Below are 12,708 nucleotides of genomic sequence, written 5' to 3' on the forward strand. Positions count from 1 at the left end.
GTCCAATCTAGGGGTCTAGTATATGGGGAGGTAGGGTTCTGAGCTATAAATTGTTGGGCATACAAATTGGTTTGGGCCACCATTAAATTTACTAAATTTTCAGAGAAGAAGATTTAAAAAAAATCTTGTTCTGTGAAGCCCGCACTGTCTATCTGTATTCCAGAGTTGCCCACAAAATCCGGAATTTGGGGGACTAATAATCGTCATGGGGTGGGGTTCATATGGGGTCACTCTGGGGGGCTGCCTCTGCTGCTACCCTGGGGCGCCTTCTAGAGGGTCCTTCATCAGCGGATGATGATTAAAGGGTAGAGGAGTAGAGGAAAGTGGCATCCTCTTCTCCCTCACTGGCACACACGCACACAGATATTATGTGCATGCAAAAATCTACACTAACACTACCTAACTAAAATTCATTTCTATCAAACACTAAAAGTACTTTTTACACCAAAAAAAAACTGAGCACAAAAGCGACCAGTAATTTTATTTTATTTATTGGTGCTCAGGGCTGCAGAACGCACGCAGGCGGAACTTTGCTGCGTTCGTGCAGACACTGCAGTATAAAAATTTACTGCAGATACAAAAAAAGAACACTAGCTAAAAATTAACTTATATATATACAGTACAGTCCTGATCAAAAGTTTAAGACCACTCGAAAAATGGCAAAAAATCATATTTTACATTGTTGGATCTTAACAAGGTTCCAAGTAGAGCTTCAACATGCAACAAGAAGAAATGGGAGTGAGACGAAACATTCTTTGAGCATTCAATTAACTGAAAATAACGATTAAACTGAAACAGGCTGTTTTTCAGCTGATCCGAATTTTAGGACCACATGCCTTTAAAAGGCCAAATCTGTGCAAAGATGTGGATTCATTGTCATTTTCTGTCAGGTAGTCACACGTTGTGATGGCAAAGGCAAAAAAACTCTCCCTTTTTGAACGTGGTCGGGTTGTTGAACTGCATAAGCAAGGACTCTCACAGAGCGCCATCGCTGCTGAGGTGGGACGCAGTAAGACAGTCATTTGGAACTTCTTAAATGATCCTGAGGGTTATGGAACAAAAAAGTCAAGTGGAAGACCCAAAAAAATTTCATCAGCACTGAGCCGGAGGATCCAATTGGCTGTCCGTCAAGACACTGGACGATCCTCGACCCAAATTAAGGCCCTTACTGGTGCTGACTGCAGCCCCATAACCATCAGACGGCATCTGAGACTGAAGGGCTTCAAAAACAAAAAACTTCTTCAAAGACCTCGTCTCCTTGAACGCCACAGAACTGCTTGTTTGGACTTTGCAAGAGAGCACCAAACATGGCACATTCAAAGGTGGAAGAAAGTTTTATTCTCTGATGAGAAAAAATTTAACCTTGATGGTCCTGATGGTTTCCAACGTTACTGACATGACAAGCAGATCCCACCTGAGATGTTTTCTACGCGCCACAGTGGAGGGGGCACCATAATGGGGTCTGGGGTGCTTTTTCCTTTAGTGGAACAATGGAGCTTCAGGAAGTGCAGGGGCGTCAAACGGCCGCTGGCTATCTCCAGATGTTGCAGAGAGCATTCCTCATGACTGAGGGCCCTCGTCTGTGTGGTAACGACTGGGTTTTTCAACAGGACAACGCTACAGTACACAATGCCCACAGGACAAGGGACTTCTTTCAGGAGAATAACATCACTCTTTTGGCCCATCCTGCGTGTTCCCCTGATCTAAATCAAATTGAGAACCTTTGGGGATGGATGGCAAGGGAAGTTTACAAAAATAGACAACAGTTCCAGACAGTAGATGGCCTTCGTGCGGCCGTCTTCACCACTTGGAGAAATGTTCCCACTCACCTCATGGAAACGCTTGCATCAAGCCTGCCGAAACGAATTTTTGAAGTGATAAACAATAACGGCGGAGCTACTTATTACTGAGTTCATGTTTGGAAGTTGGATTTCTGTTTTTTTTTTGGAGGTGAGGTCCTAAACTTTTGATCAGCTGAAAAACAGCCTGTTTCAGTTTATTCGTTGTTTTCATTAAATTGAATGCTCAAAAAATGTTTTGTCTCACTCCCATTTCTTCTTGTTGCATGTTGAAGCTCTACTTGGAACCTTGTTAAGATCCAGCCATGCTAAATAGGATTTTTTGCCATTTTTCAAGTGGTCTTAAACTTATGATCAAGACTGTATGATTCTAACTATTACTTCTTGAAAAAAAAAATGAAAAAATAAGGGACAGATGAAAAATATATATATCTGCGCCAAAAAAAAGAGCCCAGGTGCTGAGCAGTGAAGTACGGACTGATTACAGCTCGCACACAGAAAAAATGGTGCAGAGCAGGTAAAAAGTGACAAAAAAATGCAACATTTCTTTGCCGCGGCAAAATCGGACGGGGAGGGAGAGGGGGGATAGGGACAGGGATTAGGGTTTGAGTAGGGGGGTGGATTAGGGATCTGGAAATACTGCTGCAGAAAAAAAAAATATAAAAAAATCACTGCAGCAGATGTTCTTCTTCGTCTTCTTCTATATAGGAGCAGTAAAGGCAGTAAAAGCTGTGGTAGAACCACAAATCCCAGCAGATCGAGCACAGAGAAGCACAGAACCTCTCAGCATGCAGTTATTAGCTAGAATGGCTGCATGCAGGGAGGTTCATGCAGGGATAGCACTGCCATTGGCTGGAGCGTTGTTCCAGCCAATCGCAGCGCTGGACGGGGACTCCAAACACTGGTGTTTCCTGCCTCACCTCGGAGGTGACCGGTGCTGACTAGTTCAGCACCGACCACCTCCCCCCGCCCCGCAGCTTACATGTGCTTCCGGCGCTGCGATCTGCCGGTCTTCACTGATCGGCCAATCGCAGCGCACAGAGCTGCAGGGGGGCCGAAATAGCCTTAGCTGCCCTTACCTGGCGTGGCTGCCTGTCGTTAAGAGCAGCCATCGCGCTCCGGTCCCCCCGCAATTTTCACCCAGAGCCCGGTGGACCTCGCCATGTACGGCGCTGGTCCTTAAGTCACGTCCGGTTGCGCCGTACATGTACGGGCGCGGGTCCTTTACGGGTTAATGCTCGCCTAAGTGGAAGAATGACCAAACAAAATGTGATACATCATTTTTTTTTAAAGCAATTAAGAACCTAAGACCAGTATTTCATCCTCCAGTTCCCACATGGGACTTGGCAATCGTTCTTAAGCAACTTACGTTGCCACCCTTCGAACCTCTGGAAACGGCCTCTATAAAAGATATATCCTTTAAAACTCTCTTTCTTGTTGCTATTACATCTGCGAAAAGAGTGGGAGAACTGCAAACCTCATCCTCCAGAGAGCCTTATCTCAGAGATCTCTCTGACCGCCTAGTTCAGGCATCCTCAAACTGCGGCCCTCCAGCTGTTGCAAAACTACAACTCCCACAATGCCCTGCTGTAGGCTGATGCCTGTAGGCTGTTCGGGCATGCTGGGAGTTGTAGTTTTGCAACAGCTGGAGGGCCGCAGTTTGAGGATGCCTGGCCCTAGTTCTTAGATTCCTCCCAGATTTTCTACCTAAAGTTAATTCTGCAATGAATCTGAATCAAGAATCAGTTCTATAAGTATTAAGAGATAATCCTGAAGACTCTCAAGAACAGTCTCTACATTTGCTGGACGTAAGAAGAGCGGTCCTCTTTTATATTGAAGCATCACAAGAATTCAGAAGGGACGAAAACCTCTTCCTCCAGTTTGCAGGCCCGAATAAGGGTAAGAAGGCCTCAAAAGCTTCACTGTCCAGGTGGATTAAAAATGCTCCTTTTCCTCTAAAAGCGCACTCTACGCGCTCCACGTCAACCTCATGGGCAGAATTGGCACAAATTCCACTGGATTTAATTTGTAAAGCTGCCTCGTGGTCCTCAACTTCTACGTTTGTAAAACACTACAGACTGAACGTCTCAGCAGTAGAGGGAATCAAACATCGGTGGCAGCATCTCCCATTACTTCTTCTTTATTAGGACTTCACAGCATACAAAAAACTGAGCAATGTTTCGGCTGTGCAACAGCCTTTATCATGCTTGATAGAGGCTGTTGCACAGCCGAAACGTTGCTCAGTTTTTTGTATGCTGTGAAGTCCTAATAAAGAAGAAGTAATGGGAGATGCTGCCACCGCTGTTTGATTTCTACATATTTTCGGGCTTACTGGATCCACGGCTGGTGCGGGGCTGTTGCATCTTCCGGTTAGAAGTACGGACCTTTGTGTGCTGTTCCTGCATTTTTATTTCAGCACTAGAGGGGTCAGCCTTTGGCAAAAGAGTTGGTGTATAACTCTTCCTTGTTTTTTTTCTATTGCTACAGAACTCCCATTGTGTGCTGCCGTTGGATGTCCAGGAAGTAGTGAAATTTACTCACCGAAATTTTCATTTCCTGGAGTCCGTAGGCAGCACAACTTCCCTCCCTTAATAAATATATGTTATTGCAGCAGATAATACGTGGTCTTGTCTGCAACCCTTTATAGGCACCAAAAGGGGATGGGCCAAAGTGATTGATTGTTTGCATATTTAGTTAATATTGCTGATTTAACATGTCTTCTGTCAATCGAGTTAACCCATTGTGTGCTGCCTACGGACTCCAGGAAATGAAAATTTCGGTAAATTTCACTACTTCTGGATTTTGACACAGATTTGCCCCAGATCTCATCCTGTGTGAAATTTACACAAACAATTGACATGTGGCAGATTTCAAAATCTGCAACCCTGGTTTATTTATATGTGCAAAGTTTCCACACCAGGTAAATGAGATTTTGAAAATCTCCTCTATGTAGCTGATACCGTATTACGTATAAATGACTCATCTTTGCTTCCGTTTGAAAAAATGCATTATATAAACATTATTGCAGGCAGGGGGTGGGCTGGGAACTAAAAGTGGCCCCATGTTGTGGGTGGGTTCCCAAATAGATGGAAGACGGGGCAACACAAGCAGATAGGGACAACAGAAGTAGGCAGGCCTGGCAGTACCATAGCACAAAATACCAAATATCACAGTACAGCACAAAATACTTCTGCCCAGAAAATCTGTACCTATGCAACTGGCCAACCTGTTGATATCTGCCTGCATTGCTGAGAAAAATGATGTTTCAATGCAATATATGCAAATGTGCCTCTAGAAGCAACAGGGGCGTTGCCGTTACACTTAGAGTTGGCAGGTCTTTAAAGGGCATCTGTCAGCAGTTCTGTCCCTATGACACTGGCTGACCTGTTACACGTGCGCTTGGCAGCTGAAGGCGTCTGTGTTGGTCCCATGTTCATATGTGCCCGCATTGCTGAGAAAAATAAGACTCCACCAAACAGATTACCATCTCTGCTTGCTGTCAGGGAAACGTGTCTTTTTCACCGTCAGAGGCTGATAACCTGTCCGGAAAATGTGCTGCACATAGCAAGGCTCTGACACGTTTTCAGCCTCTGACTTTAAATATAACGACAGCAATCAGAGAAAAATGAAAACGAAAGAGACTAAAATATAACATATATTAAAACGCTGGGATGCATTGTAATTTATGCAATGTCTTTGATTTTTATACATTTTCATACCACCTAAAATTAGATTTGTTGATCCACCCCAAAATTGCGTTTATCAACACAAAAATAAGTATTTCCATGCAGTTTCGGGGTGAGGCTTGAAACTTTCTGCTATAGTTACATTTTGGGTGGTATGAAAATCGAAGACCTTGCAGTGAAAATCTCCACAAATTAAAATGTGTCCCAGCAGTGTAATATATCTCATATTTCAGTGTCTCATGTTTTCAAGATCTCTGCTTGCTGTGGTTGAATTTGCAGTCAGGGGCTACAAAAGGGCCCAGGGCCGTGCACATTTTCCAGATAGGTTGTCAGCCCCTGATGGTGAAGAAGACATGTTTCTCTGACAGCAAGCAGAGATGGTAACTTTATGAGAAGTTTCTTTCATACTGCCATCATTCGACAAAAGTGCGAATTAACCCCCCCCCCCCCCCCCCCCGTACAGCAGTAAAGAAGCCAAATGTCAATGTCAACCAAATGTCGTAGCAGCTCGTAAAACCGCCGCCATAAACATTGCCCATAGAGCACGCACTCTCTCCGCCAGTCACAGCAGTGCTCCTGCCTGCAGCTGCTTCAGCTTTGCCCCAATTTCATAAAACAAGAATCTCCGGTTTGGTGGAGACTCGTCCCACGTCTTATGAAAAGAGGAAGCTGAGCTGGAAGTCACACATCGCGTTTCATCATCTTCATTTCTGCATTTGTCAGAACAGTTGGGCTGTCACATTAAATATATAATTATAATGTCCGGCCGGGGTCGTTATTGAACCCAGGGGTTGTAACATCTATAGCAAAAAAATAACAATGGTACTCCCCCCCGGTCCTGAATCATGACAACCCCCCAGGAGTAGACAGAGAAGGTGCACAGGTAGCAGTTGTACTGGACCCTTGGGCCTGAGAGCCCCTGTGCCAATACAAAAGTATCATAACTGGCACAAGGCGGGTGAGGGTGCTGTTACAGATTTAGCATTCGGTTCTGTCCTCAGGACCTGCCTTGAGGCGAGATCCTTGGGTCATATTCACACTACCTTAGGGCTCAGGCACACAAACGTATTTTATTTCCGTGTCCGTTCGTTTTTTTTTTGCGGACCGTATACGGAACCATTCATTTCAATGGGTCCGCAAAAAAAAACGGAAGGTACTCAGTGTGCATTCCGTTTCCGTATGTCCGTATTTCAGTTCCGCCAAAAAATAGAACATGTCCTATTATTGTCCGCATTACGGACAAGGATAGCACTGTTCTATTAGGGGCCGGCTGTTCCATTCCGCAAAATACGGAATGCACACGGACTTCATCCGTATTTTTTGCGGACCGCAAAATACATACGGTCGTGTGCATGAGCCCTTATCCGGTAAGAGGCAGAGGTCTATGAGGCTGGTCATGTAGTAGGTACATAGGCTGCCTGCACGGTGAGGTGAGAGCGGGAATCTATATCCTAAAATACAGTTGACCACCCCCCACATACACTAGAGCTGAGGTCCCCTATTCCTCCTTGCTCTGGGTTCCCTGATGTGTCTCCGGCGCCCGCTCTCCTCACTTGTGTCTTAGGCTGCAGTTCACATTTGTGTCTGAGGTTTCTCCGATTTACGTTCCAGCATCACCGCGACTCGCGTCCCCATTGTGACCTTCCTTCAGCTTACTTATCATACGTCATTGAATCAAACTGGCCATCTAAGGCTCTCCGCCATTCTCCTGCCGTAATGTGGTATCACTCCCTCACTGTAGAGCGGAATTATTTTGGAAATTTATAGTGGCTTTATGACAGCGCAGAAAGGTAATATCATATGGTGATTGTATGATGTTATTATTTGAGAACTGTATGGCAATATTGTTTAGATACTGTATGGCAGCATTATTTGGTTACTGTAGGGTGACATTATGCTGGCACTGCAAGGCGGTATTATTATATTGTAACTTTTCACATCTTGTGTCTGTATTTTGTGTTTTTCTTCCATAAAACATAGGAGTCTGTACAATGTTCTGCCACATTGACTGTGATCTGACCTAGCCACCATGATTTATTTGCATTGTAACATATACAACATACATTCTGGATTTACAGACATTGTTCTTGTTTAGCTTTACAACCCCCAAAAAATAAAATTTAAAAATGCGCAATTTTATTATGAGATACCCGCTTTCCTATCAGTGGTGCAGGATCAGACGACAGAACGCATCAGAGTCAACCTGACTTTGTACTAGAACTAAAAGATGATGATGGCCCTAAATTTAAAGAGGACCCGTCACCGATCCGAACGTGTCTCTTTTACTAAATGATTGTATTCCCCATAATATAACAATTGTGGAGAATAATCTGTATGTGCTGCTCCTGTTATTCCTACTAGAAATTTAGGAACGTGTTACCATGTCCCTTGTCAAAGGGAATATGAAATTCGCTCATCTCTAAAAAGGCCTGGTTTCACATTGTCAGCACTGATTGGATAGTCTCAGACGGTGTACACAGACAGACCCCCAACTGTCTATTTATTAATACATTTCAAAGAGGAATAAGAGAGGATCAGCACAACACATGGTTTAAGAAAATATGCTCTACAATTGTAATTTCATGGGAAGTACAATCATTTACTGAAACAGGTCAGGCGAGGTGATGGATCCTCTTTAAATGTCCCTTTATATATTCAATTGGCTTTGTACATGGGTGGACTGTGCGACTTCCATGGGGTTAGGTCACCAATCCCTCTCATCTCAGTTACAAAAATCTTACCAAACGAGTGAGGGGCAAAAGTCCGGTGGGTCATGCTGCCCTTTTCTCACACCAGCTACGGGGCAGCTTCTGCTCTAGTCCTGTGGGTGAGTCGGGATTTGGAGAGGAGGTCAAGCTCCTATTATAGTTATGCTCAACTGTCTTGGTAAAGAGGAAGGCCATATGTCCATTCGGAGATCTGGCAGGCTATTCAGGTACAGGGCAGCCTGCCGGATGCTCTACTTCACCACCAGATATTCATTGACTGCAATGAGGTCCAGCAGTGATCCGTTCCATTTCCGGCATAAATGCCAGGTTTCGACCGAACAAAAACTGTTGCATGCAACTTTTTTTGTCCGGCCGACAGCTGGCATTTATGCAGTATCAGGCCGCTGGAGATGTGAACACAGTCGAAACAAACAATGTGTAATACAAGTATGCCTTTAACAGTAGGGCTGGAGGGAAGGGGTTAGATTAAGAAATTGGCATTGGGGGGTTGGGCACCGTTTCCGTTTTCGCCTCAGGTAGCAGAAACGCTAGGTGCACCCCTGCCTAGGGTCCCCATGTTACTACCACCTTATCCTGTATAGACCCTCACCATACCTCAAGGTGGCGGAGAAAGAGCTCCCTGGGTTGTACTTGATGCCCAGTAATTAGGGAGGTGACGCAGGAGTTGGTGCGCCGCCAAAAAGCTTGCAAGCTACAAGTGGCCTGAGACCGGCCATCAACTCCATAACATCTGGAGGACACCAGGTTCTCAATATAAGTCCTGCTGTCAGGACAGAGCACAGCGAGGTCACTCACCCAGAAGTTTTCCTTAAAGAAGATGCCTCTCATTGCCACTCTGTACGAGAACTGAGCTGAGAAAGGGATGTGTCTCTTCAATCCAAGTTTTACCGTACACGAGTCTGCACACACAGACAGAATTTCAGTAATTAGTTCCTCAAATGTTCTTCCTTCTCTCTCATGCCCTGCCCCTGCTGGGGACAGAAAGCTCAACCAGATCAAAGTACTGCAAGCACTTGTACAGCTGCTGCTGCTGCAGATACAGACGGCTCCACGGCGACCTCTACAGGACACAGCTCAAATGGCAGCATGGGGAATAACATGGAAATACTAGGACAGCTCGCCTGGACCACCAATTTATAGGCAACGTCTGGTCTAGCATCATTTTTCCCCGGGGTGGTGAAAGTTGTTTCTTGTGAGAAGCCAGGGACTACTAAACTTAAGGTCACAGGAAAATAATGCTAGAAGACAGAGCCTTAAATTAAAAAAAATAAAAATAAACTACATTAATAGCGGTTATCCCTCTCGCATCTTTTCCTAGGTCATGTGACATCACGTTCATCAGTCAGACGGTCTAGGTGGAGCTCAGCTTCATGGAAGTGAATGGGACTGAGCTGCAATACCAAGTGCAGCCACTATACTCTGTACGGCGCTGTGCTTGGAGAGCTGAAGGCCACCGTGCTACAGCGAGTGTCGGCGCCTTCTCAAATAGCTGATTGGCAGGGGTCCCGGATGGCAGATCCCCACCGATAAGATACTGATGACCAGAGGATAGGTCATCAGTTGAAATATCTCAAAAAAGCCCTTTTAATAATTATAGTTGGAGTCTGGAGAGACTAAGGCCTCATGCACACGACCAGGGCCTGCATCAGCACCCGGCATACCCGGGCCCACTGTTCCTTAGGGGGCCCACTGTTCCTTAGGGGGGCCCACTCATTTCCTCACTTCAAAATTGCGGCAGTCACGGTCCCTTTAAACATCACCCTGCCTGCTATTACAGAACATGGAGAATGCTGCTCTCACCGCGCTCCATGTTCCCTTAGCAGCACAGGGGAGAAGGAAGCAGTGTCTCCCTCCCCCCTGTGCTGCTGCCAATGAGGAGAGAGTCGGCAGAGGAGGGGAGGGGCTGTGGCCACTGTGCCACCAATGATAATCAACCGGCGGGTGCCGGCGGCAGAATCACATAGCCGGCACCCGACCTTTGACAGGGAGCTGCGATCAGCGGCAGTTAACCCCTTAAGTGCCGCACCTGAGGGGTTAACTGCCACTGATCGCAGCTCCCTGTCAAAGGTCGGGTGCCGGCTATGTGATTCGGCCGCCGGCACCCGCCTCCTGTATCTGTATTAAAGGTTAATTATCATTGGTGGCGCAGTGCACCCTTCCCCACCCCACCCCAGTATTAAAAACATTGATGGCGCAGTGCACACCCCTGATCCCCCCAGTATTAAAATTATTGGCGGCAGTGGCCACACGGTCATCTCCTTTCCTCCTCATTGGTGGCAGTGGCAGCTTCTGATCGGAGCCCCAGCAGTGTAATCCTGGGGCTCCGATTGGTTATCATGGCAGCCAGGACACTACTGAAGGCTTGGCTGCCATGGTAATCTCCCTGCTGCTTTGTGCACAAAGTTTGGAGTGTAAGATCCAATTCACCCTAATAAAGCTCTATTAGGGTGAATAGGACAAGGGATAAAAAGATCTCAGGTTCTAGCCCCTAAGGGAGGAAATAGTTATTAAAGTGCTTCTGTCACCCCACTAAAGTCATTTTTTTTTTGGGCTAGTTAAATTACTTATACTGCGATATATGAAAATATAATGGTCTTACTTACTTTGCTTCAGCAGTTTCTTATAAAAACGAACTTTTATAATATGTAAATTAGGTCTCTACCAGCAAGTAGGGCGTCTACTTGCTGGTAGCCGCCGCAAAAAACCGCCCCCTCGTCGTGTTGATTGACAGGGCCAGCCGCGATCTCCTCCTCCGGCCGACCCTGTCAGCATTTCAAAAATCGCACGCCTGTGTTCATTCCGCAGGCGCTCTGAGATGAGGAGGCTCGTCTCCTCAGAACTCCCTCAGTGCGCCTGCGCCGATGACGTCTTCTATTTCGGTGATGTCATTGGCGCAGGCGCACTGAGGGAGTTCTGAGGAGGCGAGCCTCCTCATCTCAGAGCGCCTGCGCCGAATGAACACAGGCGCGCGATTTTTGAAATGCTGACAGGGCCGGCCGGAGGAGGAGATCGCGGCTGGCCCTGTCAATCAACACGACGAGGGGGCGGTTTTTTGCGGTGGCTACCAGCAAGTAGACGCCCTACTTGCTGGTAGAGACCTAATTTACATATTATAAAAGTTCGTTTTTATAAGAAACTGCTGAAGCAAAGTAAGTAAGACCATTATATTTTCATATATCGCAGTATAAGTAATTTAACTAGCCCAAAAAAAATATATGACTTTAGTGGGGTGACAGAAGCCCTTTAAATAAAAAGTTAAAAAACAAACACCAAAATATTAAGTATAAATCACCCCCTTTCCCAATTTTACATATAAAATATATAAACAATAAATAAATAAACATGTCGCCACATCTGAAAAGTCCAAACTATTAAAATATAAAAAAAATCTATGCGGTGAACGTCGTAACAAAAAATAAAATAAAAACTGTGCGATTCGCCCTTTTTTTTAGTCACCTTGTGCCCCCAAAAAATAGGATAGGATAGGATACTGTTCGATTATGGGCCGGACGTTCCATAAAATGCAGAATTCATGCGGCTTTTATGGTGTTTTATTTTTTTCGCGTGGTATCGAATGGTATTGAGTATCGCAATACTTTTTTATGGTATCGAAATCGAATCAATTTTGGTATCGTGACAGCCCTAGTCTGCTGCAGCCTGCCCTGCTGTGCTCCAAATGAAAATATTATCATATTGATATCTATTGGGCATTGGGGGCTTAGTGCTATTAGCATTCATATTGAAATTTATTTTCATATTCAATGTTTGTTTCTCTTTAGAGGGTGTACAGTAAAAACAGAATACTGAGTAGACCTGAGGGATTAAAACACTGGGGTATAAGGATTGATTCACATATATCCGCTCTGTAGCATGTTCTGTCTATTGTATTTGGCAACATCTATGGCCTCATGCACACGACCGTGACGTTTTTTGCAATCCGCAAACCACGGATCCACAAAAAATTGAAGCCGCCCGTGTGCCTTCCGCAATTTGCGGAACGGGACGGGCGGCCCATTGTAGACATGCCTATTCTTGTCCGCAAAACGGACAAGAATAGGACATGCTATTTTTTTTTGCGGTGCCTCGGAACGGAGCAACAGATGCGGACAGCACACGGAGTGTTCTCCGCATCTTTTGCGTCCCCATTGAAGTGAATGGGTCCGCATCCGAGCTGCAGAAACTGCGGCTCGGATGCGGACCATAACTACGGTCGTGTGCGTGAGACCTATAACACATGCAGCTTCATTGCCGCGTGTGTTGTGCAATATTCCACAAGGGGGCCCACTGAGGCTTTATCACCCAAGGGCCCACATGAACTTGGAGCCGACCCTGCAGACGACCGTAGGTATTTTGCGGTCTGCAAAACACGGATCCGCAAAAGATACAGATGATGTCCTTGTGCATTCCGTATTATGCAGAACGGAACATCTGGCCCCTAATGGAACAGTCCTATCCTTGTCCGTAATGCGGTCAATAATAGGACATGTTCTATTT

The 12,708-nt window shown here is 45.6% G+C and overlaps 1 protein-coding gene across 1 annotated transcript in view; it reads right to left on the bottom strand.

Moving 5' to 3' along the window:
- PSTPIP2 (proline-serine-threonine phosphatase interacting protein 2) overlaps window positions 1-9,142 on the bottom strand; it is a 128,285-nt gene extending 119,143 nt beyond the window's left edge. Inside the window, exon 1 of the mRNA XM_040421141.1 lies at window positions 9,010-9,142. Coding sequence (XP_040277075.1) covers window positions 9,010-9,042 — 33 coding nt within the window. The 5' untranslated portion in view covers window positions 9,043-9,142. The remainder of the gene's footprint in view (window positions 1-9,009) is intronic.
- Window positions 9,143-12,708: the final 3,566 nt, after the last annotated feature.

Source organism: Bufo bufo, chromosome 2 (genome assembly GCF_905171765.1).
Source record: "Bufo bufo chromosome 2, aBufBuf1.1, whole genome shotgun sequence".
Classification (NCBI taxonomy): Eukaryota; Metazoa; Chordata; class Amphibia; order Anura; family Bufonidae; genus Bufo; species Bufo bufo.